Source organism: Nyctereutes procyonoides, unplaced genomic scaffold (assembly GCF_905146905.1).
Source record: "Nyctereutes procyonoides isolate TBG_1078 unplaced genomic scaffold, NYPRO_anot_genome, whole genome shotgun sequence".
In the NCBI taxonomy this organism is placed as follows: Eukaryota; Metazoa; Chordata; class Mammalia; order Carnivora; family Canidae; genus Nyctereutes; species Nyctereutes procyonoides.
In genome coordinates, this window is record NW_026575049.1 from 27112242 (window position 1) to 27137550 (window position 25309).

The 25309-nt window shown below is 43.0% G+C and overlaps 1 protein-coding gene across 1 annotated transcript in view; it reads left to right on the forward strand.

The window, feature by feature from the left end:
• Positions 1 to 25309, forward strand: part of FAM227A (family with sequence similarity 227 member A) — a 74343-nt gene that overhangs the window by 27349 nt on the left and 21685 nt on the right. The window contains exons 11-12 of the mRNA XM_055329425.1: positions 8757 to 8844; positions 17178 to 17272. Of these exons, the coding sequence (XP_055185400.1) occupies positions 8757 to 8844; positions 17178 to 17272 (183 nt within the window). The remainder of the gene's footprint in view (positions 1 to 8756; positions 8845 to 17177; positions 17273 to 25309) is intronic.

Consider the following 25309-nt stretch of genomic DNA (forward strand, 5'->3'; position numbering starts at 1 on the left):
CACTGGGGTTGTGACAGGTGGCTGGGCCGTTATATACTTCCGTGTGGGGAAGGGGTTAGGGAGAACCTGAGTCTAAGGAATTTTGGAAGCAAGGTTTCCAGGACCTTGAGGGAGCTAGCTATTGTTGGGATAAGGTCATTTCACTGTCTGATAAACCCTTAGTCATGAGACCCTTCAGATGTCTGTCGGTGGGTCATATGCTTGCAGGATGATTGCCAACACGTATCTTGGGGGGTTTAGAGATAAAGGAAGTTTCCAAAGGAATGTTTATATGTTAAAGTAGATTCACAGGATCGTGGGGGTCGGGCTAGGATTGCCTTTTGCCCTTTGCCAAGTATTAACATCGAGGCAGCTGAGCTCCTAGAAGAAGGTCACTCTGCCTGTTTCAAGGACTTGTCAGTGGGCTGTAGGGAGTAAGGAAACTTGATTTGTCTTCTGCCTTTGTTTCCCACATCATGCTTGACACCACCTTGCCCCTCTCTGCCCTGTGATGTTCCCTCCTAGGTAGCTCCAGCACCACCTCTCCCCTCCATTTTGCCCCTCTCCTGTCCCCAAATTCAGTTTGAGCTCCTTCTCTGTTGTCATAGGATCCTGGATACCTGCAGTCTTTTCCATTTTAGTATATGTGCTACCAAAGCGAGCACCCTGCAATCTTTTCAAAATGCAGATCTAATTATGTTATACTGTCACCCCCTGGTCCCGCCCTACTCACCCTACCAGAAACACCATCCCCCAGCCCAAATGAAAAATACCTCCCAAACTTCAGAAGGCTTCCTCTTGCCTTGGGGTAGACTGATCTGTGTGGCCCCGCCATGACCTGTCAGCCCTATCCCCACCCTCCTCTGCTCTTGGGGTCCCCCTGCAGGGTTGTTCTCTCAGTTCCTTGTAGACATCACATCCCCTACCAACACCTGGCCTTTGTACCTACCAACACTCCCTCCCCCACTGCCACCAGCATCATCAGCATCTCCTCCCCTTGGTAACATGAAACCTGCCAAATACTACCTAGCAAGGCATACTTTTTCCAGAGAGCTGGAAAAAAAATGCCTGGGAAAACTATGAATGAGGCCTTTTGCTGCCCCCCCTTTTCTTTAAAGATGTTAATTTATTTTGGAGAGAAATAGATAGCAAGAGATTGAGCATGAGTAGCGGGGAGAGGGAGAAGCACACTCCCTGTTGAGCAGGGAGCCCGACATGAGCCTTGATCCCAGGATCATGACCTGAGCCGAAGGCACACACACCTAACAGTCTGAGCCACCCAGGCGCCCCATTGCTGCCCGTTTTTGTAAGTAATACACTTACTGGCACACAGCTGAGGTCACTGGTTGTCTGCTGTCTTCGATGATCTTTGCTCTCCAATGACAGAGTTGAGTACTTGTCATATAGACCTTATGGCCTGCAAAGCTGTAGACATTCACTCTCTGGCTGTTTGCAGGAGTGTGCAGGGGACAAGCACTCATCCTATCCCAGCTGAAGCCTCGGGGCCAGCGGTCTCTACCCTGCTCCACATTCTGTCCCTTGTTCTGTGCGCTCAGAGCCCTCTCCTTCCAAACTATGGAATTATTCAGTCATTGCTCTGATGGCTGTGTCTCCCACTAATCTTTAAGCTGTAGACCCACATCCTTGTTTCTAATACCTTTGTTCTTAATAAGTAGGATAGGAGGTATGAGGCTTGACTCATCATTAGACCAGCCTTTCCCCTTTGCTTGGAGCTGGGTGGGCGGTGTTTCCACCCTGGAACATTCACCAGGTATTTGAAATGAATGGGTGAAGGGTGTGCCTTTCTGTTGTAAAATGGGATAAAGGCCCACTGCCAACTCCCACGTGTTCTCAGGAGAATCGCTTTTCGAAAACAGGATGTGAGGACATTTGGGGATCTGGCAATGGACATCCTTCTAATTGGCAATCCCAGTATTCCTTGGAAAGTCTTCATGTCCCCATAGGGGTTGAAGGTCTCTGGTTAAAGCCTGCTCTCTGTTCTGAAGAAAAGATTCACGGGAGCCATACTCTTCAGTTTTAAGGGGCAAAAAACCACTTTATTGATATTATAAAAATCTAACAGAAACAAAAATAAGGGAAATCTGCACATACATGAGGGATATAGTAAGCAGGAAAAGAGAATAAGGCAAAGTTATATCAAATCTGGTACTTACGACATCCAACCTCATCACTGGGGGGAGCCCCCTGGAGACAGCCAGGCTGGAGTCCTGATGGAGAGGTCTGGGCCAAGCATCCTCCCCTCCAATGAGACTTCAACTGTCCCTATTAATTTCAACTGACCCTAATAAGGGCCCTATTTATAGGGCAAATAAGTATTTGTAGGGCAAATGACTGGGGTCTGAAGTGAAACATTTGTTTGCCTATGGCAGTTTGGAGCAAGCTGCATTTCTATGTTATCATGTCTTTACATCTTCAAGGAGCCTGGGCTAGGTGTGCTTGGCTCCCCTCTGGGATTCTGGGGCAGCTAGCCCAACCTGGAGGCTGCAAGGCAAATTTTATAGCTCTTGGCGTCCAGACCAGAAGGGCCAGTTCTAACCTAGTAGGTCAACTAATGTCAACTAACCAGACTCCTGAGGTCACTTACGCAGCACGAGTCTCACAAACAACAATCTTTAGCCTACCTGCATCCATGTGGGACACATCACAGAAACCATCCATACAATGAGCCATCCAAACATTCCCCCAATTCAGACTGCAGTTGTGCAGCCTCCATGGCTCTGACACTAATGTCACCACTTTAAGTCCCTGTCATGTGGTTGGCTGCTCCCACCTTCTTGAGATGCTCTTTTCTCTTGGCTTCTATGTTGCCAGACTTTTGTGAGTGCCTTCCTTCCTGGCTGGCTCCCTGTCCTGTCAGTCGGTCTGACATGGCCCCTTCCCCTCTACCTATGTATTCTCCCCATGTGGGTCTCATCTGGTCCTCTAGATTGATTGATTGATTGATTGATTGATTGATTTAAAGATTTTATTTATTTATTCATGAGAGACACAGAGAGAGGCAGAGATACAGGCAGAGGGAGAAGCAGGCTCCATGCAGGGAGCCCGATGTGGGACTTGATCCCCGGACTCCAGGATCACGCCCTGGGCCAAAGGCAGGTGCTAAACAGCTGAGCCACCCAGGGATCCCTGGTCCTCTAGCTTTAAATGTCACCCATGTGCCAGTAACACCCAAATCTGCCTCCCCACCCTGGCGTACCCAGTCACCCCCTGGGCCTCACCAGGGAGGATCTCAATGTGCAAGGCGGGAGGAGGTTGCCAGGAGGTTGCTAGATCCAGCATCAATTGTCTCCCAGAAAGGGGCAGCAGCCTCTTCCCGGGCTCCTCTCTTTCACCCTTGCCCCAGCCTGGTCTCCACACAGTGACCAGAGTGACGTTTTCAAAGACATACACTAGATGAGATTGTTCTCCACTTAAAACCTCCAGTGGCGGGCAGCCCAGGTGGCTCAGCGATTTGGCGCCGCCTTCAGCCCAGGGAGTGATCCTGGAGACCCGGGATTGAGTTCCATGTCAGGCTCCGTGCATGGAGCCTGCTTCTCCCACTGTCTGTGTCTCTGCCTCTTTCTCTTTCTCTCTCTCTCCCTCTGTCTCTCATGAATAAATAAATAAAATCTTTTAAAAACATACAGATAAAAATAACAAGGTTTAAAAAAAACTTCAGTGCCTTCTCCAGTGCACTGGAATCAAATCCAGACTCCTTAGCCTGATTTGGACTACCCTGCAGAATCTGACCATCGCCTCCCCCTCCAGCCTCTTCACATCCTTTCACTCCCTTGGTGCCAGACATCAGCCCGTCAGACTTCCTTCTGCCCCTTGGACACTGCAGGCCTGTGTCCAGTTGGGCCCTTGTACTGTGACCTTTGCCTCAACGTGCTTTCCTTAGAATTCCAAGGGAATGGCTGGCTCTTCCTTGTCCTTCAGAGTCTAATTTCATGGATATTGCCCTAACAACAGCGATCCTGACCTCCCAGCTACTCTCATCACATGGCTGATTTAGTGCCCTGTATAGGGCTGCTCACAGACTGGTGCTCTTGCTGGGGGATTTATGTATTGTTTATGTCTAGGCTCTATTAGAATGTAAACTCCATGAGGACAGGGCCCCTTTACTCACTGTTCTATCTCTAGTTCCTAGAACTGACCCTAGCACAAAGAAGGCACTCAACGAATACTTCTTGACTTTATGAATGGGGTCATCTGTGTGAAATCTTTTTTTTTAATATTTAATTTATTTAGTTGACAGAGAGAGAACACAAGCAGGGGGAGCAGCAGGCAGAGGAAGAGGGAGAAGCAGACTCCCCCCTGAGCAAGGAGCCTGATGCGGAGCTTGATCCCAGGACCTTGGGATCATGACCCACACTGAAGGCAAATGCTTGGCCAACTGAGCCACCCAGGCTCCCTGTGTAAAGTCTTGGTCCTGTGCTTAGTTTATAATGGTGCTTTCTCTATAAGTGTCCTCCCCGAAGATGTGTAGACAAGCAGGCACTGCAGAGGGATAGCTGTCACTCAGAGACCAAAGTCAAAATATTATTAATGTTTTTTAGCACTGCCTGTCACAACTGTGTAAAACAAAATGTATTTCCTTTGTACTGAAATACATAAAATCTGACGATTATTTCAGAAACCCAACTAAAAATCCAGTTTTCTGCCCCAGAAATAGAAATAATCAAAAGCTTTCCAACCTTGAAAGCAGCTGAAGTTTTACTGGGTGAACCAGGATGAACTAGTGGAATTCCGGGGTGAGGACAGAGCTTCTCACTTGTTTATAGCAGACCGGCTTTCCCATCTGCTCACAGAAATAGCTGTGTTCCAAATGTTTTTCAATGGCAACAATCTTTCTAAGAGTCCACAGTTGAGTTGCTTTAAGTCTGACCTGTGATTTGCCCTTCCCTTGCTTAGATTTGGGGTTGGCCCAGTGGGAATGAAAAAGCCTCTAACTGCATAGGGTTTTCACCCTGAGGCTTGGCTATAAATAAGGGCTCCTACCTTTTAAAGGTGGGGTCATTCATTCATTTAACAAATATTAGAGAAGATCATCAAGGAAGGTCTTTATAAAGAGGCATCATCAGAATTCTTACCTGCAAACAATGGAAATCTCCTCAGGAAGAAATGTGTTAAAGGAAAACAGTTGTGCACCGCTCCCCTGGGAGGGCCAGTGGGTTAGTTTCAGAGGCCATGCCAGCAAGAATGATGCCCAAACCGTCCCACTCCTGAAGGGTATGCTGCTATGCCCTGACCAGTGTTCCTGGATGCTCAAAGCTCCACTCTGCTTCCTGTCAGCAGTCTTCCCCAAACTGGAGTCTGCATGGTGCCACTTCGTCATGTTGGTCATTTATACTTTGAAGTGTCAGGCAGGTGTAGTGCATCTAAAGGACAGACCGTAGGTGAAATGTCTGCATGCCAGCCACAAAAGAAGTTGAGTGGAGTACCTTAAGTCTTTCACCTTGGGGCATGGGTCTTGTGTATGTGGAGAAGGAAGGGTGCACATGTGACAGATAACACTGCCAGGAAGAGCCATTTGAGCTGAGAACCAAAGGATGAGAACTCAGCCATTAAAAGAGTGAATGGAGGGGCACCTGGGTGGCTCAGTGGTTGGGCATCTGCCTTTAGCTCAGGTCATGATCCTGGGGTCCCACATTGGGCTCCCTGCAGGGAGCCTGCTTCTCCCTCTTCCTGTGTCCCTGCCTCTCTCTCTGTGTTTCTCATGAATAAATAAATAAAATCTTAAAAAAAAAAAAAGTGAATGGAAGAACCTTCCAGAAAAAGGGAACAGTATGTGCAAAGGCCCTGAGGCAGAAAAAAAAAGAGCTTGAGATAGTCAAGGAACAGAGAGAAGGCCAATGATACTGTCACTAGCACAAGTGGGAAAGAGGTGTAGGGGTCAAGGCTGGGGAAGTAGCAGGGGTCAGGTCCTATCCAGTTTTGAGGGTCATAGTAAGGAATATGGATATAATTTAAGTGCTACGGGAATCCATGAAATAGGGAAATGACACCATCTAATTTATATTTTTATAAGATTATAAGATCACATTGTCTTCTGAATAAGAGGAATGTAACAGTAGGGGACACAAGACCAGTAAGGAGGCTTTTGTAGTTGTCTCAGGAAGAGACAGTGACAGCAGGTGGTAAAAGGCAAAGACCTGAAATGTGTTTTGTAGCCAGGTCTTTCAACATGGTCTAACTCATTTGCTTTGGGAATGGGGAGGTGGCATAGGGAAGGAAAGGAAGGAGCCAAGGATGCTTCCCCTTTGAATGGCTTAAGCATCTGAATGGTCCCGTTCACCAAGAGGGAGAGTGGAGCCATTTGGTGTAGGGGCAAGCTACCGAGTTGAACTTGTTTACCTTTAAGATGACTGTGAGAAGCGTGGATGCAGATGATACCTAAGTGGTTCAATCTGCAAGACCAGGCTTTGGAGGAGAGGTCTGGGTTAAAGGAAGAATAAGTCTTACCGAAGTTGCCTGACAAAATATGGGAGCTAGGAGTGAAGGACCACCATGGAGCCATAGGTAAAGGCAGGAAAACACATGAGCTTGGTTCCAGAAGATCGAAAATTCCCTCTATGTGATGCCACCTCTCAGTTGTACAGCTTTCAACAAAACTGAGCCTCTATGTTCTTATCTGCAAAATGGACGTCACAACTGACATTCGTTCTTGCAGATTCAGTCCAGGGATAGGAAATGCCTCAGAGATTGCTCAGTCGAATCCTACCAGAATGTCTACTCATTTTACCAGAGTTTTCCCAAGTTCCAGAGCATGGGTACAATAAGGGTATTAACAGTCATGACCCCGACTCCTCCAGCTCATGTCCATACCTGCTAATACCAGATCTGCAAAGTCCCCTGCCCTCCAGACACTTCTGGGCAGCCCCAGATTGAATCTCACATTGGCTCAAAACAGACTCCCTGGGGGCACGTGGGTGGCTCAGCCAGGTAAGCATCTGCCTTCGGCTCGGGTTCTGATCTCGGGGTCCTGGGATCGAGCCCCATGTCAGGCTCCCTGTTCAGCAGGGAGCCTGCCCCCACTCCCTCTGCCCCTTCCCCTCCTACTTGTGCACTCTCTCTCAATCAATCAATAAATAAAATCTTTAAACAACAACAACAACAAAAATAGGCTCCCTGGCTGCCCTGTCCCATCACATCTGAGGCCTCAGCAAGTGAAATGTGAACAGCAGGGTGACCACATGGGGCAGAAGGGGGTTCCATCTCCCTCTGGGCCTTGGTGAGGAGGGATCCCAGAGCCGTCTTAGCTCACCCCCCACCTGCATAACAGACGCCTTGCCTCACACCTCGCAGGGTTACTGGTCAAAGCCCAAGAGAATAAATGGGGAAGTGTTCTCTCCAGGCCTTACAACACCCTTCAAGGCAGGTAATTATTATCTTATTTGACAAAGGGAGCAAGAGACTCGAAGTAGTGAACACCTGCCCCCAGGCCACGCAGCTGACTTCAGCAGACAGCTTACTGAGCTCCTTCTGCATTGCCATGCTGCCTCTCCAACAAATAGACATAATCCCAGGATTTAAATCTATTTAAGTGCATTTGTTCTCTGCTGGACTCCTGATCTCTCTGAGGCCTGTTAACAAGGAGCGTGAAGCTTCATCGAGCCAGGAGCGTTTTCTCTCTAACACATCCCAGCACACATTTTAACACTATAAAAATCAGTAGCTGTTGGACAGCCGGCTGCATGGTACACAGGAAGCCCTTGCGGCGCTCTCCCCATTCAAATATCGTATTTATATACAAGCAAAGTGGTTGTTGAGGCTGGTGGACTGCTTGTCTGCCGCTTGGTGGGCCATCTGTTTAACGTTGCCAAACTCCTCCTCATCCTTAAAGACAGAGCAAAAGTGTCTTCTCTCCTTGGAAGCCCTCCAGCTCTCCCCCAGATGGAATCGAGCGTTCCCCACTCTGGCTTCCGATGAGACTCTGCTCCTACTGCTAGTGGCAGACTTAGTTGTTCCCCGATACCTGAGATCCTCTTGGACCCTAGGAACAGGACTCCTATCTTAGGAAAGTTGTAACCATGAGCTGGAAGAAATCAGAGCCCCTTGGGACTTATACAGCAGAAACACCGAACGAGCCCCGGATCGCCCACCTTCAGGCTGTTTTGTGGCAGAAATTTCTACCTAGTTTGAACCATTGTCATTTTGAGTCTCTGACACTCACCTAACCCCAACTTACATTACCTCTCTAAGGACTATGTGATACTTTCTACCCCTTAATGTAACTGTCTATTTATCGTTCTCTCCTCTGCTAGCCTGGGAGCCCCTCTGGGCAGGGACTAGGTTCCAGGGTGTGCCCAGTGGCAGACATAGTAGCAGTTGCTCAGTAAAATGTCCCCTGATGGAGGTGCCAGGATTGATTGTGTGAACGATGGCAGCAATGCTCACAGAGCATTTCCCATGAGCCACTCATGTGCTTTGCTTACATGAACTCACTTAATCCTCCTAAGAACCTAGGGGGAAACCAAGACAACCAAGAGGTTCAGGGACTTGTCTAAGATTACCAGCTGTTTTGGGGGACAGGCCTGGGACTGGCACCCCGGCCTGCTCCATCCCCAGCACCTGCATTTTCTGTATCAGCCACCTCTTGGCCTTGCTCCTGGGTTGGAGGGCTGAGTGCTCAGGCCATACTGAACAGTCTCCCTTCACATGTTCTGTCACCAAGAACAATGAGAAATGTGTAGGAAATGTCATTCACACTATATTCCTCTCACAACCATTCTACTAAATCTATTCTTTTTTTTTTTTTTTTTCCTCTCCTGGAGTCTCCTGGTATAAGTTCAACCACTGAGAAAGACTCTTTGGCCAAGAAGAGTTTACCAGATAGCTCACAAACACAGAATGTCACCAAAGGTACATTAACTACCTAAAAGGGAAATGTAGGCATTTGGGTTATGATCTCCCAAGCCCCAGTTTCTTGGGTTTATTCAAACATAACTTGCCACCCTCGTTTACCCTTGTAGAGCTAGCCTGGGCCTTGGCATCAAGTAATATCTTAAGAAAGGACAGAATTAAATTTTCAGTTCAACAAGCCCTGATGAAGTTCCACCTTATGATGATGAGTTCAGCATGGTGCTAATATCTGTGGGGAAGATAGGTTGTTAGCCATGGAAGAAAAAACCCTAAGACATGATTGCTCCCCACCCCTCCGTTAGAAACCAGCATTTATTGAGGTAGGAACTAATTTGTGTCCAGGTGTTAATTTATGAAGGAGACTGAGTGACTACACAGAGAGGCCAGTGCCTTCGAAATAAAAGTTTGGTACTCACAGCTCTAGAAACAGAGGCCCAGCACGCCACACAGAGCGACAGGAGGAAGCATCAGGGTCCGTCAGGAGGCAGAACAGAGCAAGGGGAAGGCATAGACCACAGTCTTTCCTGGGATTTCTTTACAAAAGATTAGGCATGAAAGTGTAAACAGGTTAAGGTTAGTTAGAGTGATTCTGGTGGGCTTTGGGGCATAGAGCCTATCCCTAGTTGTCTGGCACTTGGCCCTGGGGTGACTTAGTGCAGGAAAAAAACTGCCTTAGTGTGCAAGAGTTAGAGAAGTCAGTGGTTCAGAGCACTCTGGGTTACGGGGGAGACGTGAACAACTCTGACCATTAATTTTGCCTTAGATGCCAAATAAACAAATAGAGAACCTAAGAAAACATAGAACAGAAACCCTTAAGTATCATTCTAGACACTTTTATGCATGTTATCATTATTCCAAAAAATTAAACAATCCTTTGTCTTGGTGAAGAAATGAAGGCTCAGAGTATATGAATTATGGCTCAATCAATCTGTTATTAAAACAAAATAAAACAAAACTTGAGAACCACCATTGAGAGATATAGCGTGATTCTAAACAGGGGTAAATATTTGTAGGAGACTTTGCAAGTCCTCAAAATGTAAGCATACAATTGACTCTTGAACAATACAGGGGTTAGGGACACAGATCGTACCTCTCACCTCAAAAATCCATGTATAACTTTTGAATCCCCCCAAAACTTAACTACTAATGGCCTACTGTTGACTGGAAGCCTTACAGCCACACAAACAGTTGATTAAACAAGTTTTGTATGTTATATGTATTCTATGCTGTGTTCTTACAATAATGTCACCTAGAAAAAAGAAATTACTGGGATGCCTGGGTGGCTCAGTGGATGAGCGTCTGCCTTTGGCTCAGGGTGTGATCCTGGGGTCTGGGATCAAGTCCTACGTTGGGCTTCCTGCATGGAGCCTGCTTCTCCCCCTGCCTATGTCTCTGCCTCTCTCTCTCTCTGTGTTTCTCATGAATAAATAAATAAAATCTTTTAAAAAATAAAAAATTACTATTAAGAAAATCATAAGGAGGGGCATCTGGGAGGCTCAGTAAGTTAAGCAACCCATTCTCAATCTAAGCTCAGGTCTTGATCTCAGGGTCATGAGTTCAAGCCCCATGTCCAGCGTGGAGACTACTTAAGAAAAAAAAAAAAACCAAAGGCCAATTATATATTCAATTCATGAAGACACATGAGTCAAAGAGGAAGTATTCAAAGGGACTTAGAAAATATTTTGAACTGAATGAAAATGAGACCTTTTTTCCTAACATAAGCATTTAAGGCTATAGATTTCCCTCTGCACACTGAGGTGTTTCACAAATGTTTGGATATGGTCTCTTAATTTTTATTCAGTTCAGATTGTGTTTCCATTTGTAGCTGTTATGAAGAATGTTGCTATGGGCATCCATGTATAAGATTTTGTGTGCTATATGTTTTTATTTCTCTTGAGTATATGTAAACCAACAATTTGGGTTGTTGGTACAATTGCCAGTTGCACCAGGGTACAATTGCCAGGTCATTATGGTGACTTTTTTTTTTTTTTTAGATTTGATTGATTGATTGATTGATTTAGAAATATAAGCAGAAGGAGAAGCAGGCTCCCTGCAGGGAGTCCCATGTGGGACTCCATCCCAGGACCCCGGGATCACAACCTGAGCCAAAGGCAGACAGACGCTCAACCACTGAGCCACCCAGGTGTCCTCATTATGGTAACATTTTGAGGAACTGCTAAACTGTACTCTAAAGTGATCATCAGGGCAGCCCGGGTGGCTCAGCGGTTTAGCGCCGCCTTCAGCCCAGGGTGTGATCCTGGAGACCCGGGATCAAGTCCCATGTCAGGCTCCCTGCATGGAGCCTGCTTCTCCCTCTGCCTGTGTCTCTGCCTCTCTCTCTCTCTCTCTCTCTCTGTCTCTCATGACTAAATAAATAAAATATTTTAAAAATAAATAAATAAATAAATAAAGTGATCATCATATACAGTTTGAATAATTAAGAGGAGAAAAATAGTCTTATATTTACTATATATAACCACATATGTTTACTATTTATATTATATATTTATTATGTATATTATATACTCTATGTAACCAAAAATTTATAATTTCTATTTTTTCCCATCTTTCTTTTTTTAAGATTTTTATTTTTAATTAATCCCTATACCCAACATGGGGCTCGAACTTACAACCTTGAGATCAGGAGTCACAGGCTCTACCAACTGAGCCAGCCAGGCACCCATATTGTTTTTCCATTATTCTTGAAGTTCCAAGCTTCCCTTTGGTACCATTTTCTTTCTACTTGAAACAAAAACAAAAACAAATCAAAACAAAAACTCTTCCTTTAGTATCTCATTTACAATAGGTTTGCTGGCAGTGAATCTCCTTCATTTTCTTTCTTCTGAGAATGTCTTTATTTCACCTTCATTCTGGAAGGGTATTTTTCCTGGATATTCTGGGTTGGCAGTTCTTTTCTTTCAGCCCTATAAAATGTTCTACAGCCATCTGGCCTCAATGGTCCCATGAGAAAATCCAGGCATTTACATAGTAGTTCCCCTTTTGTGTAATGCATTTTTCTCTCTCTGCCCTCAAGATATTTTTCTTTGTCTTGATCTTTCAGCTGGTTGATTAGAATGTGCTTGGGCATGGGTTTCTTTGGATTCAACTTGTTTGGGGTTTGTAGAGCTTCTTGAACCTGTGAGTTTATGTGTTTTGACAAATTTGGGAAGTCTTCAGAGATTATTTCTTTGAATAATTTTTTTTGTACTTCACTCTCTCCTTTTTTTTTTTTTATAAAGATTTTATTTATTTATTCATAAGAGACACAGAAAGAGAGGCAGAGACACAGGCAGAGGGAGGAGAAGTAGGTTCCATGCAAGGAGCCCGATGTGGGACGTGATCATGGGAATCTGGGATCAGGCCCTGAGCCCAAGGCAGATGCTCAACCGCTGAGCCACCCAAGTGTCCCTCTTTCTCCTTTCTTTATGGGACTTTGATGACACGGATGTTGGACCTGTTGGTATTGTTCCCTAGGTCCTTGAGGCCCTGTTCATTTTTTCCAGTGAACATTTTCAATGTCTCCACATTGTTCAGATTGTGTGGTATAATAAAAATATAGATTTGGTCTTTGTCCCCAGTTCCTACACAGAGTTCCTAAAACCCTTAGAGTTTCCCAAGTGATGGGAGTGTCTTTTGTTATTCATAATGAACATCTTTCAACCACACCTCAGGATGTGCTAATAGAATGACTCAGGTTGGGGCTCCAGATGGCTGCAGGATGGACTCTCATTACCAGGAAGACCAAACAGGAGTAGAGGATGGGAACTTTCAGCCTCACCCTCTCCAATCTCCAGGGAAGAGAGAAGGACTGGAGATTAAGTTATAAAAGCTGTGTGGTTTGGTGAGCTTCCAGGTTGCTGGGCACATTATGTGTTGTGAATGTGGTATGCCTGAAGAGGGCGTGGACCTTCCTCCCCCATGCCTTACCCTGTTTATCTCTTCCATCTTTCTGAGCTGCATCTTTTATAATAAATCTGTAGTAGTAAATAAGGTACTTTGCTGACTTCTGTGAGTCATCCTAGTGAATTATCAAACCTGATAGTTGGTCATTGGAACCTCCAAATTTGTTAAAAGCTAGATAAAAATATGCGTAACTGGGCACCCCATTTGAGACTGGTACCTGAAGTGGAGATAGTTTTGTCAGACTGAGTTCTTGTGGAATCTGACACTAACTGCAGGTAGATCTGGAACTCAATTGAATTGCCAAATACTCAGTTTACATCAGAGAATTGGTGTAGAAGAACCACACATGTGGTATCAGAAAATACCACACAAACTGGATAACTTCTATTGATCTATCTTCAAGTTCATTGTCTCTTTTCCTCTGTCACCTCAGTTCTGCTATTGATCCCATCTAGTGAATTTTTTCCTTTTCTTTTCTTTTCTTTCTTTTCTTTCTTTTCTTTTTCTTTTCTTTCTTTCTTTCTTTCTTTTCTTTCTTTCTTTCTTTCTTTCTTTCTTTCTTTCTTTCTTTCTTTCTGAGATTTTACTTATTTGACAGAGAGAGAGAGAGCACAAGCAAGGGGAGCAGCAGAGAGAGAGGGAGAAGCAGACTCCCTACTGAGCAAGGAGCCCAGCGCAGGGCTCAATCCCAGGACCCTGGGATCATGACCTGACCTAAATGCAGATGCTTAACTAACTGAGCCACTCCAGTGCCCCAGGGGGAATTTGTTTTCAACTGCATTTTTCAGTTGTAAAATTTCTATTTGGTTCCCTGTCATAGCTTCTTTTTCCCTGCTGAGACTCACTATTTTTCTCATTGGTTTCAAAGTGTTCGCCCTTACTTTGTACAGGATTGTTATAATGAATGATTTACAGTCTTTATTTGATTGTTTCAACAGCTGAGTCATTTTAGGGCAGGTGATACTGATTGTCTTTTTCCCTTGAGAATTCAAACTTTCCTCATTCTTTGTATGTTGAATAATTTTGGATTGTATTCTGGGCATTTTAAATATAAGATTTGTTTAGATGTATCGAGAAGGTTGGAGTGTTTTGTTCTGTTTTTAGCATGAAATTCACCAGATTAGGTTCAGGTCACAAGTTCTGCCTTCTGTAGATTGTGCTTTCAATGCTAGTTCAGTTTTCAAAACTTTTGCAATGCCATTTGGATCCATCCTACACCTGTGCCATCCAGGAACCACATCTGAGACCTGAGCAGTGATCTACCTTGCAGTTCAGTTCTAAAAGCCTTTGGTGTGCTGTTTAGGGTCAGATGCACATATGTATGTGCAGCTCAAGTGAACATGACTTCCACACACAATTTGATGGGATTCTTTCCTTGACCTCTCTCTTCTTACCCATGCTTGCCTCCAAAGGTACCTCCTGTCTGGTCTTCTGCTGGAAAGTTGAAACTTCATTCTCTCCGCTCTTCTGCATACTTCCTGTGACTGGGTCTGCCTCCATAGCCAACTGGGAGGAAGACAGAGAGAGGGCAAAAGTGACAGAGATTCCCTCCACACTCTGTATCACACAAGTCCTCCCTCAGAGTTTTAGATGCCTATCCAGCTGCCATTTCTGCTGCTGTCACTACCATATAGGGTTGCAGCTTCAGGAAGATGGTTTGCTGAGATGTATGGGTGAATACACTAGAATACTTGCTGTATTAAGCGAGTATTAAGCATCTGCATTTAGCTCAGGTCATGATCCCAGGGTCCTGGGACTGAGCTCTAAGCTGGGCTCCCTGCTCAGTAGGGAGTCTGCTTCTCCCTCTTCCTCTGCTGCTCCCCTTGCTTGTGCGCTCTCTTTCTCTCTCTCTGTCAAATAAGTAAAATCTTAGGGAAAAAAAGATAAGAAAAAAATTCACTAGATGGGATCAAGAGAATACACTCTTGCTGTCCCTTAAGACTTCTTACTTCTTAGATCACAAATAGAGGGCTTCTGTTAGATCTCTTTCTGTCTTCACCTGGTTCTCAGTTCTGGGATTCATGTTGCCTTTGAGCCAGGACATTCAAGAGGTAAAAATAAATCCAGGAAACTCATTGCCATATGGTTCTTATTTTGAGTTCTGGTTTCCTTTTCTTTTCCTTCTTTTTTTTTTTTAAATTTATTTATGATAGTCACAGAGAGAGAGAAAGAGAGAGAGAGAGAGAGAGAGAGAGGCAGAGAGGCAGAGACAGGCAGAGGGAGAAGCAGGCTCCATGCACCGGGAGCCTGATGTGGGACTCGATCCCGGGTCCCCAGGATCACGCCCTGGGCCAAAGGCAGGCGCTAAACTGCTGTGCCACCCAGGGATCCCCTGGTTTCCTTTTCTAAGTCACTTGCTATCATCTACTTTTCAGAGTCCTCAGATAGCCATCCCATGCATTATGTCCAGGACTTTTAGTTGCATTTAAAGGGAGTTGGGGTAGGATGTGCTTACTCTACCCTAACCAGAACTAAAATCCTGATAGAGTTCTTTTGGTTCTTTTTTCTTTTTTTACTCTATATTATTCTAATTTTTTTGGAAATTACATATTCTGTCTATATTCTTTATTGCAGATTTTTCTTTATTGCATTGAATTTTATTTTCTTTTTTAAAAATATTTTTATTTATTTATTCATGATAGACATAGAGAGAGAGAGAGGCAGAGACACAGGCAGAGGGAGAGAAGCAGGCTCCATGCAGGAAGCCCGATGCAGGCTCCTGGATCATGCCCTGGGCCAAAGGCAGGCACCAAACCGCTGAGCCACCCAGGGATCCCCTGCATTGAATTTTAAACAGGAACAATCCTCGTCCTCATCCCCAAGGAACATTTAGCAATGTCTAGAGACATTTTTGGCTATAAATGTCTCAGGGAGAGGTTGCCACTAACATCTAGTGGGTAGAGGTCAGGGATACTGCCAAATATCCTACAACACACAAGACATCCCCCACAGCAAAGAATCATCCAGCCAAAATGTCCACAGTATCAAGATTGTGAAACCTTGCTTTATTATATGCATTTGAATTTCTTTCATTCATATTTAATTTTATCTAAAGTTAATTAATAACTTAACCTACCTTTCCTGAACAAATCGAGAGCTTGGACTAATTTAACTCCAATCTCTTATCTCCATATTTAAATGCTATTTTTTCTAGTGTTTTTAGCTCTTATTTTAAAACCTTATGAATTACATATTATACTTATTATTGTAGATAATTTTTGTTTGGTCTTAAACTATCATGTTATTTGCTTACTTCTTGATGCTCAGACTATCTTTGTGTGATCATTTTTCCTGAAAAAAAATATTAGGTAGATAAATAGATATTGAGAGAGAAAGAATAAGAAAGAGAATCTTAGCAGTTCCTTTATCATGAGTGTCTTCCCTTAGTTTTTGTTTTTAAATATTTTATTTATTTATTTATTTATTTATTTATTTATTTATTTATTTATTTAAGAGAGAGAGAGAGAGAGAAGAGAGCACAGGCAGGGGGACTGGCAGAGGGAGAGGGAAAAGCAGGCTTCCTGCTGAGCAGGGAGCCCAAGCAGGGCTTAGTCCCTGGATCCTGGGTTCCTGACCTAAGCCAAAGGCAGATGCTTAACTAACTGAATCACCCAGGTGCCCCAAGTTTTTGTTTTTCTATGAATGTCTTTGTTTCACCTTTGTTCTTAAAGATAGTTTGTTGGGTACATAAGTCTACCTCAATGCTTTGATTTTATCATTCCATTGTCTTCTGCCTTCTGTTGTTACTGTTGAGAACTCTACAGTCATTCTCATTGTTATCCTTTTATAGATGATCTGTTGTTTCTCTTGGCCCATCTTTAAGGTAGTCTGTGTTAACCTTCTCCCACAGAAAAGCTATAATTTTGTGCAAGAACTGGATCTTTTATTCTCAGCACCGTTTCTGATTCTGCATAGTTTGTTTGTTTGTTTATTTTTAAGTAATTTCTACACCCAATGTGGGGCTTATTCACAACCCCGAGATCAAGAGTCACATGCTCTACTGACTAAGGCAGCTAGATGTACCTCTGCTTAGCATTTTTGAAGGCATCAAGCCTCTCTTTTCTTATTCTGTGGCTATAGTGTAACTTGTAGAGAATTCTATGCGTGGCATTGAGTTGGTGTTACACTTATTACTGCATGTCTTTTTTTTCTCACTAAACTGAGTTCCTTGAAGATAATCTACCTTCAGCACTGAGCATAGGCTTAACACATAGTAGACACTCAGTAGATGTTTGCTGGATGGGTAGAAGGGACAAATGTGTGGCTGGCTGCAGGTAAATGTATGAATTTACCTGAGCTTCTTCCTCTAGCATGATCTGAATACACCCAGCCATTTTCACATTAATAGGAAGCTGAGATCTACAGTACATGTTTCCTCATCACAGCTGACAAGCTGCAATGATCCTTTTTTTGTTAACGTTGCATTGCAGAGTATCACGGTCAGACTCTGGTGTTCAGGAAAGCTGCAAAACAAGTCAAGAGGATATCACAAGCAAGAGAATATGAGAATATGCTTCCCAAGCAGGTGAGCACATGATTGGAAATTTCATAGTAGAGATGATTTAAGAGGGGCTAGGAGATCTGGTAAGAAAAGCCAGCATGGTGAAGCTGTCAGGGTAGAAACTGGGGTATTTCTGATTACAGACTCGGCTGATACACTCAGGAAATTTCCTAAGGGTAATTCCCGACTACAGTAGGCACCAGTTGAGTGGGCATTTTATCTGGATTTCTCCAGGGCTTTAAGTTATCTGCTTGAAATTCAGGATCCTTGATGTAATGGAAAGAGAGCACTGAACCTCAGATTCCTACTCTAAAATAGGGATGATAATTCCTAGATCATGGTGTTCTTATGAGGTTTACCTGAGGTAGTGATGATAATTAACATGTAATGAACACTTACGATATGTCAGACATTAAACTAAACCTGTACCTGCAGTATATTTTATTTTACAGTCAAAGTCCTCAGAACTTGAAAGGCCCTGGATTGGTATGTGTTCTGTCCTCTTTTCCCCTCCCCTAACTCTTCCCCACAAACCTCTGAGGATGATAGTTTACATCAATGGCACCTTCAGAGTTCTTGAACCTTCTTCATTTCTCCATGTTTTACTGCTGCCTATTTCCCCTCATTATTTAGGAGTGAAATTTTGAGAAGTAACAGGACATGATGGAAAAGACAGACAAATCTCAGTCCTATATCTCATCAACTGTGTTACTTAAGCAGGTTGTTTAAAAAAATTTTTTTTTTCTTTTAAAGATTTTATTTATTTATTCATGAGAGACACAGGAGCGAGAGAGGCAGAGACACAGGTAGAGGGAGAAGCAGGCTCCATGCAGATAGCCTGACACGGGACTCGATCCTGTGACCCCCAAGATCACACCCTGAGTCAAAGGCAGATGCTCAACCGCTGAGCTCCCAGGCATCCCTGTTTAAAATTTTCTGATCTTATTCTATAAAATGGAATAAATAGGGACACCTGGATGGCTCAGCCGGTTAAGTGTCTGCCTTTGGCTCAGGTAATGATTTCAGGATCCTGGGATCGAGCCCTGAGTTGGGCTCCCTGCTCAGTAGTAGTTTGCTTCTCTCCCACCCCCAACTGATGCCCTCTCTTTCTCTTTCATAAATAAATAAATAAATAAATAAATAAATAAATGAATAAATGAATAAATAAATAAATAAATAAATAAATAAATAAATAAATAAATAAAATTTTATTTTAAAAGTATAAAATAAGGAAAATATAAAATCCAGTTGTGGTTATGGCCTTTCCTGCTGACAGGGCTAGTGATAGGTGATGAGCAGTTGTGTCCTACTCTTTGACCCATCTTGGTGAGGAGAAGAAGCTGAGCAGTTAGAGTGGATGGTGGCAGATTTTAATAGGAATGGAATGCAACTGAGAGCCAATGGCCTGGCAGAGACAAGCAGAAGGGAATTGCCAGAGGAAAGTTGGCTCAGCGAGCTATTTATGGGGGCCCACTGGCCACTCCTGACTGAGGAGCTAACGTGATTCCACCCCTTGAAGAGGTACAGCATTGATGTAATCAGTTGCCCATTCTATTTTTTTTAATACCATAGTTTTTATTGAAAAGATAATGTGTGCCCATGGTAAAATCAAACAATACTAAAGGATATGTAATAAAAAGTAAATTTCTCTTCCATGCCAGGCCCTATGCCCTGTACCAACAGGCCAACACTGTTTTCCCATACATCCTTCTAGAAATGTCTGATGGACATCAAGGAATATAAACCTTTTAAATGTTAATGTATAAATACACAAACTGCAATAGAATATACACTAATTTGCACTTTGTTTTTTCAACTAACACATAATAGCTAATGTTTATTGAGTGTTTACTGTATACCAAACATCCTTCTAAACACATTATATACATTGAGTCATTTATTTATTATTATTTTTTAAAACATTTTATTTATTTATTCACAAGAGATGCAGAGAGAGAGGCAGAGACACAGGAAGAGGGAGAAGCAGGCTCCCTGTGGGGAACCTGATGTGGGACTCTATCCTAGGACCCCGGGATCATGACCTGAGCCAAAGGCAAACGCTCAACCACTGAGCCACCCAGGTGCCCCTACATTGACTCATTCAATCTTCTTTTATTATCCTCATTTTATAGATAAGGAAACTAAGGCTCAGGAATATTATCTTGCTTAAAGCCAAATAACTAGTAGGTGGCAGAGCCAAGATTTTTAAAAGACACAATTTGCATACCATAAAATTCTTCATTTTAATGTACAATTTAGTCATTTTTCATTTTTTCACAAGGCTTTGCAATCATCACCACTATGTAATTCCAGAACATTTGTATTGCCCCCAAAAAGAAACTGCATACTCATAAGCAGTCACTCCACGGTCCCCTCTCCCCAAGCCTCTGCAAGCCACCAATCTACTTCTCTGTCTGTATGGATTTGCCTATTCTGGACATTTCATATAAATAGAATCATACAATATGTGGCCTTCTATAACTGATTTCTTTCACTTAGCATAATGTTTTCAAGGTTTATCCATGTAGTGGCATCTGTTGGTATTTCATTTCTTTTTATGGCTGAATAACATTCCATATATGAATAGATCACATTTTGTTTATCCATTCACCAGTTGATGGACATTTGGGTTGTTTCCATCTTTTGGCTATTATGAATAATGCTGTTTCCATGAGCATTCATGTACAAGTTTGTGTGGGCACATATGTTTTCTGTCCTCTTAGATATATAGCCAGGAGTGGCATTATTGGGTCCTATGGTAACTCTGTGTCACACTTTTTGAGGAAATGCCAAATTTTCCCATAGCAACTGCACCATTTTACATTCTCACCAACATGTGAGGGTTTCAATTTCTCCATACCCTTGCCAATACTTCTTTTCTTTTCCATTCTCTCATGATACTTATCCTCATTGGCGTCCAGAAGTACTTCATTGTGATTTTGACTTCTATTTCTCTAATGACTAGTGATATTGAGTTTCTTTTCATGTGTTCATTGGCCATTGTGTACTTCTTTGGAGAAATGTTTATTCAAATATGTTGCCCATTTTTAGACTGAGTTGTTTTTATTTTTGTTGTTGAGTTGTTATCATAGAGCCAGGATTTTTGACTTGAGCAGTTTGAGTCCAGGTCCTATGCTCTAAATTAGACTCTATACTGACATCAGTATATCTTATGTAATGTTCCGTATGAGAGCACCTGGAGAGCCATCACACTCTGTTCTCATGTTTACTTACGCCTGTGTTTCATAGTTCGTTAACCATTTTCCCGTCAGTAGGCGTGTAAGTGCTTCCAGTCTTTGCTATTACAAATACTGCTGCGTTGGGCAGCCCGGGTGCTCAGCAGTTAGCGCCGCCTTTGGCCCAGGGTGTGATCCTGGAGACCCGTGATCGAATCCCGTGTTGGGCTCCCTGTATGGAGCCTGCTTCTCCCTTTGCCTGTATCTCTGCCTCCCCCTCTCTCTGTGTGTGTCTCTCGTGAATGAATGAATAAATAAATAAATAAATAAATAAATAAATAAATAAATAATAAATAAAATCTTTAAAAAAACAAATACTTCTGCCTTGAACATCTTAGTGTTTATGTGTTTCTGGGCTCAAGTGCACCTGTAGAAACACTCCTGGAAGTGGAATTACTAAATCATAGTACATCTTAAATTGCTCTCCAATGAAGTTGTGCCAATTTATATTCCCACCAGCAACCTACGAGAGACCTTCCAGGTACCTTTGCCAATGTCGTGCATCATCAAATTGTTTGTTGCTGTTCTCATGAAGGGGAAATGGTACTTTTTAATTGTTTCGGTATTAATGCTTTAATTATGAGTGAAGTCGCCTAATTTTGTTTATTTTTTTATTTTTATTTTTAAGATTTTATTTCTTTATTTATGAGAGACAGAGAGAGAGAGAGAGAGAGAGGCACAGACACAGGCAGAGGGAGAAGCAGGCTCTATGCAGGGAGCCTGACGTGGGACTCGATCCTGGGTCTCCAGGATCAGGCCCTGGGCTGAAGTTGGCGCTAAACCGCTGAGCCACCCGGGCTGCCCCCTAATTTTGTTTAAAGATTTTATTTATTTAAGGGAGAGAGAGAGAGCACAAGTAGAGAGGAAGGGCAGAGGGAGAAGGAAAACTGAGCAGGGACCCCACTGAGGCTTGGGGCTAGATCCCAGAACCCTGATATCACAACCAGAGCCAAAGGCAGGCAGAGGTTTAACTGACTGAGCTATCCAAGCACCCCTATTTTTCTATATTTATAATCCTTTGGAAGTTCTATTTCTGTGAAATGCCTGAGTCTTTTGGGGTTTTTTTCTAAGTAGAAATATTTCTACTTCTGAGATTGAGGTTCTCAATCTTTGGCTTATTATTCATTTGTAGATGCTCAATTCTTCGTCATATGTTTGGCAAAAGCATTTACTATTTTTTTAAAGATTTTATTTATTTATTCACGAGAGACACACAGAGAGAGAGAGGCAGAGACATAGGCAGAGGGAGAAGCAGGCTCTATGCAGGGAGCCCGATGCGGGACTTGATCCCAGGATCACACTCTGAGCCAAAGGCTCAAACACTGAGCCCCCAGGCATCGCCAAAAACATTTACTATTTAATCTTTTTACTTTAATTATGGTGTTTTATGTGAGAAAATTGTAATCTTCTATAGCTTTTCTTATTGGTCTTCTCTTTTACAGCTTCTCGATTTCATTTCTTACTATGAAAGATCTTTACCACTCTAAGATGTATGAAATATTCTCCCAATTTTTTTTAAAAGATTTTATTTATTTATTCATGAAAGACACAGAGAGGCAGAAAGACAAACAGGCTCCTCCCCATCAGGGAGCCTGATGTGGGACTCTATCCCTGAACTGGGATCACACCCTGAACCAAAGGCATACACTCAACCGCTGAGCTACCCAGGCGTCCCTATTCTCCCAATTTTTTCCATAATATTTTTATATCATCACCTATTCACAATGCAAAAACTTTACTCAATCAGATATCACCAGGAGTCACTCTGCTCCTTTGAATTTATTTTTTTTAAGTTTTATTTTTTTATTCTTATTTTTTTAAGATTTATTTATTTATTCATGAGAGAGAGAGAGAGAGAGAGAGAGAGGCAGAGACAGGCTCCACACAGGGATCCCGACGCGGGACTCAATTCTGGGACTCCAGGATTGCGCCCTGGGACAAAGGCAGGCACCAAACCCCTGAGCCACCCAGGGATCCCTGCTCCTTTGAATTTAGCTAGAGATTGCTCAGGCATTTGTTATATGATTTGTTTGAAGCCCAATCCTCTCCCCATTTGTCTGTGAACTCTGGGGGCTTATGTTTTTTTCTGGCACTGAGCTCCCCTTTTGTCCTGGATATGCTCTTCGCATACAACATCAGCATCAGCCCAAATATGGAACTCACCTCTTCCCCTCATTTTTGAGGGGAAAAAAATTGTCCACAAAGGCCTGTTATGTCTACCTGTGTAGACAGAAGGTATTACTAGGTTGATAGAGGTAGGAAGAGGGGAAACCCTATCACAGTGGCACTGAGAACAGTGATGTGAGTTACTCTTCTTTTTTTGTATGTGTGAGTTACCCTTCTTACAAACCCTATAGTTATCCACCAGTTAGACCCCCTCCCAAGCCCTCTCCACTTTACTCTCTTCTCTTTCTCCCATCCCCAACTCCTGCTCATTTCTGAGGCAAAGCAGTATAGCCCTCACTCTGCCTTTGACACTAAGCTTCTCACCAAGTGCTAATTGCTGTGCGTTCCTGAGCAAAGACAGTCCCCTTGATGTGGGAAACAAAGGCAAAAGAACAAAACTAAATTTCCCTACTGCCTTTAGCCCACTGACAAGTCCTTTAGACAGAGAGACCTTCCTCTGGGAGTTCAGCTACCTCAACATTGACACTTTGCTAAGGGCAAAAGGCAATCTTGGTCTGACCCCCAGGATCCTGTAAGACTACTTTAACATATAAAAATTTCTTTGAAAACTTCCTTTTTCTCTACCCCCTAAGATACATGTTGGCAATCATACTGCAAACATTACTGAGATACATTTGAAAGATCTCATGACTTGGGTTTTACTATATATGTTAGGAATCATCCCCCAAGCATATGACCCACTGATATACATCTGAAGGGTCTCATGACTAAGGGTTTATTAGACAGCAATAAATGATCTTTTCCCAACAATAGTTAGCTCCCTCAAGGTCCTGGAAATCTTGCTTCCAAAATTCCTTAGAGACTTACGCTCTCCCTAACCCTCTTACAATTTGAAAGTATGTAATGGGCCGCTCCTCACAACCCCAGTGCAGCTCTTTCTGCTCACAGGTCCTGTCCCCATGTAAAACTACCTTTTTGCCCCGAAGATGTCTCAAGAATTCATTCTTGGCTGTAGGCTCCGAACCCCAACATTTTCTACATCACCCTCCCCATGGTAAATTCTGGTATCAGCTAAGACCATTTTATTACATCCACTACACCAGGAATGGAAGGGGACCTTGGGAACTAGATAGAGACATTAGTATCAAAAGCCTGCAGAACAGTGAACAGTAGAGCCTTTGGCTTAACACCAGGAACAAGGAAAGGACTCTCATTTCTACCTTCCTTTGAAGTTGTTCTTAATCCAACTTCAGCACTCCCTCAGTTCCCTAGACCTCAAAGGATTTTCCTTACTTTCTTGCAAGCTCCTCCATTCATTGAGAAGAATTTAAAATATATTTACTAGCAGGGTGCTGGGTGGCTACTCTGTTATACATCTACCTTCGGCTCAAGTTATGATCCCAGGATCCTGGGATGGAGCCCTGCCTTGGGCTCCCTGCTCAGTGAAGAGCCTGCTTCTCCCTCTCCCTCTGCCCCTTCCCTTTTTCTTGCTCTTGGTCTTGCTCTCTCTCTCTCTCTCTCAAACAAAAAATTTTATTTTATTTTATTTTTTTTAAAGATTTTATTTATTTATTAATGAGATATACAGAGAGAGAGAGACAGAGACACAGGCAGAGAGAGAGGCAGAGAGAGAGAAGCAGGCTCCATGCAGGGAGTCCTGGATCACACCCTGGGCCAGAGGGAAGGTGCCAAACTGCTGAGCTCTCAAACAAAAAATTTTATTTTATTTTATTTTTTTAAAGATTTTATTTATTTATTAATGAGATATACAGAGAGAGAGAGACAGAGACACAGGCAGAGAGAGAGGCAGAGAGAGAGAAGCAGGCTCCATGCAGGGAGTCCAGGATCACACCCTGGGCCGAAGGCAGGTGCCAAACTGCTGAGCTACCCAGGCTGCCCTCAAATAAAATTTTTTTTAAAAATCTTACAAAAAAATATTTACTAGAACTTTTTAGATATTTTATCATGATTTAGAGTGTCCCATTAAAATTTTAAACATATACACCTATGACCCAACAATTCCATTTCAGATAATCTATCCTGTAGAAAGGTTCATACATGACCATCCTTTACATTAATCTGGACTGGAAAAAAAGGGAAGAAAACTTAAATTTCTGTAGATCAGAAGGTAAATTGTGAAATGCCTATAATATGGATATTGCTGCTATTAAAAACAATGAGAGGTTTCTTTGTTTTTTTTAATTTTTTTTTTAAGGTGCAAAAAAGGCACTTTTATTATAGCATGGGCACAGAATCTGTGGGCAGAAGGAGCTGAACTGCGATTGTGAAGAGTGACTCATATACTTTTAAGTTTTGTGGGGGAGATGGTAGAAGTAACAGAAGTCTCTAAAAGGGGTTTCTGCATGTTAAAGAAGACTTAGAGAATCCTAGACTAGGTCTTTAATTTTTAGTCTCTTACAAAACATCAACATTAAGGTGAGTTCCTTGAGGAATGTCACACACTGCTTTTCTCAGGTATTTTATCACGGGGCTGCAAGTGATAAGGAAATTGAATTTTATCTACATTTCTCTTCCCATTGTTCTCCTCATCATTTTCCCCCCTGAACAATGTTGACCTTTGGGGATCCCTGCATGGCTCAGTGGTTTAGTGCCTGCCTTCAGCCCGGGGCATGATCCTGGAGGCCCGGGATCAAGTCCCACATTAGGCTCCCTCTCTGCCTGTGTCTCTGCCTCTCTC